Source organism: Staurois parvus, unplaced genomic scaffold (assembly GCF_062004578.1).
Source record: "Staurois parvus isolate SC_StPar_1 unplaced genomic scaffold, SC_StPar_1.0 ptg000034l, whole genome shotgun sequence".
Taxonomy (NCBI): Eukaryota; Metazoa; Chordata; class Amphibia; order Anura; family Ranidae; genus Staurois; species Staurois parvus.
The window spans coordinates 258,744-264,017 of NW_028317830.1; the positions used below are offsets into that span (position 1 = coordinate 258,744).

Here is a 5,274-nt window from a genome sequence, read left to right on the forward strand (position 1 = left end):
ATTTTACAGAAGTGACTTTACAAATACCATAAATAACAGTCCGATGGGGATATGGACCGACACTAAGATATCACTCATTATACATTACTATCCCGGTACGCTATTGGAGCAAACATTCCTCCTCGGAGATACTCTAACTCGTTTTATGACTATTACTAATAACCTGCAGTTGACTACTCGACCCACCAACTCTCTGCAGTTGAATTAAAAAGCAAAGTCCGTCTAAAATCGTGATCGTTCGGCCAAATATAATAATTAATTATGTGGTGTTAGAAGATCGGAAGGGGATAGCAAACTGACTGACACGAAAATTATTGCAAACAGAAAACTACAGTTCCCCTCCGAGTATAACAGGTAGGCTTTAAAATGGCTAAAGAAAAAGAAACCAACAAAAAATCAGCGCAAACAGAAAAATGCAAAAGATTGCATCATCCTTTGCTTGAGAAGGGCCTTCCATTGGCCTCGCGCATGCTCAGGAATGCTTCGCACTGCATGCTGGTCTCTCCCACGTCATCACGCTGACGCCGACGTTGCGCTCCAGGGTGCATTCCAACGCGATCTTCCGAAACTTACACACGCCGGGCGGCTTCTTTTGTCCATCTATAGTCTCCCCCAGCGTGGACCACGGCACTCTCAGCGAGGACTCGGTCATGATTTATACTCCATATACCAACAAGCTTTCTTTATCCCTTTACCATGGGAGTCTTTCTACACTGTTCTTGAATAAATGTCCTTCATACTGCACTTAGAGGCACTTTTCTTCTTCTTTTGAGGCTTTAAAATGGCTGCAGCCCAGACCCTACAAAGATCCAGTGAATGCGGATCCCCTGCTGTTACTGCAGCTCTGCGTGGGCTGGATTGGGACATCATATTATCTGGACTTCTCATGTTTATATAGAGTGCAACACAGTTACCACCGGCTGACAATAGTCCATGACCCCTTCATTACCGGCACTGAAACCCCCGCCCAGGCCAAAGGCTGTCACACTTTGAATGACAATTGCGTGGTCATGCAACACTGTACCTATAAGATATTTTTATCATTTTGTTCACACAAATAGAGCTTTCTCTTGGTGGTATTTGATCATCATTGGGCTTTTTATTTTTTTGTAAACAAATGAAAAAAAGACCAAACATTTTGAAAATGTGACGGGGCGATTAAAGGGTTATAATAGGGGCGATCAAAGGGTTAAATGTGCGAATATAATGTGTGCATGTAAAATGTAGTGCTTTTACTCGGTGCCGTGTTCTCTCTTCTCTCCCTGGACCAACGGGTGGGGTGCAGGGGGGGAACAGGTGTATTCACACCCCAAAATAGGAAGCGACACAAGATTATGTCGCTTTGCCAAGAGCTGCTCACCCACAAAATGCAGGTAAGAGGTTGGCAAGTAGTTATAAGAAAAAATTCTCAATATGTTTTTTTTTTAACATTCTTTTAATTTTTTTTTAATACTTTTGTCAGAATAGTACAATGTTACCATAGTAACTATTGTACTACTGTGGGGGAGGGGGGGTGATCAGGGATTTTTTTTTACACTTTGCTTTGCAGGAGAAATAAAGATCATTTCTCCTGCAATACAAAGCTTGCTGTCAGAACCAAACTCATTCATGAACTGTCATGAATGAGTTAAAGTTTTGACAGCTCAGGATAGTGTTCTGTGACTGGCTGGAGCTGGACACATGGTACAGGGTGCTGTGATTGGCCCCATGTATCATGTGACAGCTGTGGGCCAATCACAACTCACTAGGAAGAGGAGCAGAGCTGTTATGAATGAGATGGATTCATAACAGCATTGCTTACATTGTGATCATGTGATCACATAGAGATCACATGATCACCGGGCCCTATTCACCGGGATCTTCATTTTGCATTATCTGCTGGACGCAGCAGTCATGGGGGGGGGGGGAGCACTGCGCCCCTCCTGTGTTAGTACAGCCAGAGCGACGTACGGGTACGTTGCTTTGCCTGTAGCTGCCGCCCGGCACCAGTACATTGTGGGCAGGCGGTCAGGAAGCAATTAAAGGCAGATTTTTTATTAAAAAGTCACAAACATATCACACTTTCTCTGCAGTGGTGGTATTCCTGGCCCCTCCCTCCTGCCGAGTGCCCCTATAGCAAGCAGTTTGCTATGGGGGCACCCGAACAGGCTTGCTCCCAAGCCACTGCTCTGTGTGTCCATTCACATGTGGCTTGGCGCCTCTCTCTGCTCATTGGTTCAGTAGCTGTTATTGACAGTAGTGGGAGCCAATGGCTGCTGCTGCTCTCTTAGCCAATGAGGAGAAAGAGATCCCGGAGAGCCACTGCACTTGTGCACATCCCTGGATCAAGATGGGGCCCAAGTAAATATTAAGGGGGGTGGCTTGGGGGCTGCTGCAAACATAAGGTTTTTGTTACTTCCATGCATGAAAAACCTTGAGCCTTTATAACCACTTTAAGCTCCTTTATCTAAAGAACACTACAAAGGTTAAGGGTAAAGCATTAACATTACGCATTAAAAATTATTTCAAAAATAAGTTGCTCGCTAACAATATAACTATTATTAAATCAAAATGGATATAACATTCAAGATAAACCTCATCTACACATTCAAGTCTTTGTTCCTCCAGCTTCTGGTCCAGAATCTTCTCAGAATGATCCTTCTCAGCTTGTTGCTGGCCTGGAAGATGACGGCAGACTCAACCGATGGAGATAATGCCAGTAAAGCCCAACTGGCCATAGCTATTGGGTCCGTGTTCTTTGTGGGCTTTCTGATAAAATAAATCAACCAAGAAATGAAAAAGAAGGTGAACATGAGAAGTAAGAAGAAGATTGTCCTCAGTGCCGTGACGTGAGGCTGAAGATTTGGACGTGTTGATCCAGAGTCGTTATTCTTCACCCTCCAGACGTGTTTGACCATAAAGTTGAAGGTGAGGACCAGGCACAGAAGACTGAGGGAGAATGGCAGAATGATGCCAAGGATAGTCATTGACAAAAAATAGGAGAAACTGACATTGTAAATGGTATCAGTAATGGCTTTAACTGTAACATTCTCAGAAGACAAGATAGCACTGCCTATGGTCAAAGTCCACATGGTCGGGACATTCACAATGAATACCCCAAGTGCTGTCAGGAACAGAAGCTGACTCAGGAAATTGGACAGAATTCTCTTGAACCAGAAGAAGAACCCATAACTGAGATTGGTGATGCTGGTACAGTAATGAGCCGAGAGCCAGAAGGTCAACCAGAAGCTGTTAAATGTTAGAAAGGAAATTAATACCTTTAAGAATATATATACTTCTTTAGTGTATAAAACTTCTGGAGAAAAGACAAAGAGCATTCCCTGTAGACTCATCACACACTGGTGGAGAATATTCACCATTCCCTTAGCCAGAAAGATCCCATCGGTGGGACTCAACTTCTCCTTCTTCCTGATGCTGTCCAGGTTAACCATCACAATACAAGTGTTAGAAGGTATTGCCAAGACGAATCCCAAGACAGAAGAGATTAACATATAATAGGTTTGTGGAGTCAACATATTTTGGCTTTACTGTGTGAGCTCCAGCAAGAAATGACGGCACACCCGGTGGAAGCAGACTTTTACTATGAAAATAGCCTTCAGATTCAGCTCTCAGTTGACTTTGCATAAGCGTGATGGATTCCGTTTCAACCAACATTATACTCATTATCTGTATGCAAATCATTTCCATTATAACAATGTATTTAACCACTTTAGGACTGGAGGTTAGAAACACCTTACTGACCATTATGTGCACTCAGTACAGTATTCCTGGTGATTTGGTAGATCGATGGGGGAGAAAGGAGGTTTTTCATAGTCAGTATTGTCTTACAAGGACTATTTTCTTTGACAGGCAGGTTGGACTCAAGAGGATCCTGTATAATAATAACGCCAAAAGCCATTATAAACAGCTTCCGTTATTTTCAGTGCACAGTGCAGGCTGTATCCTGTGCCATGTCCCTCTTATCTCAATAATAAAACAAATCTTCTAGCAAAAAGCATGAAGTTATCTACAGATGAATATTTGTAATCTAACATTAACAACAGAGCATAAAAAACACAACAGACATATAGAGTGTGTGCAACATAATATAGGTAGGTACGGGGCGGGAGGGAATACAGTGAAGGAAATGCGTATTTGTTCCCTGCTGATGTTGAACATTCGCCCCTCACACAGAAATGATCGGTCTAACAATGGAATGTTCGCCCCTCACACAGAAACGATCGGTCTAACAATGGAATGTCCCCCCCCTCCACACGGAAACGATCGGTCTAACAATGGAATGTTCCCCCCCCTCACAAAGAAATGATCGGTCTAACAATGAAATGTTCGGTGTAACACTGAGAGACAGAATACAACAACAAATTCAGCAGAAATGCATCTAACAAATGATGACGGATCTGCATGTTCATGAGGGAAAGAAGGATTTGATCCCCTATCATTCAGCAGGATTTCTGGCTCCCAGGTGTCTCTGATACAGGTAACAAGCTGAGATTAGAAGCAGTCTCTTAAAGGGAGTGCTGCTAATCTCATTGTGTTACCTGTATAAAAGCCACCTGTCCACAGGAGCCATCAAACCATCAGATTCCAAACTCTCCACCATGGCAAAGACCAAAGAGCTGTCCAAGGATGTCAGGGACAAGATGGTAGACCTACACAAGGCTGGACTGGGCTACCAAACTATGGCCAAGCAGCTTGGTGAGAAGGTGACAACAGTTGGTGCAATCATTCACAAATGGAAGAAACACAAAACAAGTGTCAGTCTCCCTAGGTCTGGTGCACCATGCAAGATCTCACCTCGTGGGGTGTCAATGATCATGAGAACAGTGAGGAATCATCCCAGAACTACACGTGAGGATCTTGTCAATGATCTCCAGGCAGCTGGGACCACAGTCACCAAGAAAACAATTGGTAACACACTACGCCGACAAGGACTGAAATCCTGCAGTGCCCGCACGGTCCCTCTGCTCAAGAAAGCACATGTCCAGGCCCGTCTGAAGTCTGCCACTGAACATCTGAATGATACCGAGGAGGACTGGTGGGAAGTGTTGTGGTCAGAGGAGACCAAAATCCAGCTCTTTGGCATCAACTCAACTCGCCGTGTTTGGAGGAGGAGGAATGCTGCCTATGACCCCAAGAACACCATCCCAACTGTGACACATGGTGGTGGAAACGTTCTGCTTTAGGGGTGTTTTTCTGCTAAGGGGACAGGAAAACTGCACCGCATCAAAGGGACGATGGACGGGGCAATGTACCATCAAATCTTGGGTGAGAACT

General features: G+C 44.1%; 1 protein-coding gene across 1 annotated transcript; it reads right to left on the minus strand.

Moving 5' to 3' along the window:
* Positions 1-2,579: 2,579 nt before the first annotated feature.
* On the minus strand, positions 2,580-3,515 carry LOC149470632 (putative taste receptor type 2 member 33). Its single transcript, XM_089661073.1, has one exon. The coding sequence runs from the start codon at positions 3,513-3,515 to the stop codon at positions 2,580-2,582; it is 936 nt and encodes a 311-aa protein (XP_089517199.1).
* Between the last annotated feature and the right edge of the window lie 1,759 nt (positions 3,516-5,274).

Coding starts and splice junctions, on each gene's coding strand:
- LOC149470632 (XM_089661073.1), bottom strand. CDS start 3,515: ATGTTGACTCCACAAACCTATTATATGTTAATCTCTTCTGTCTTGGGA.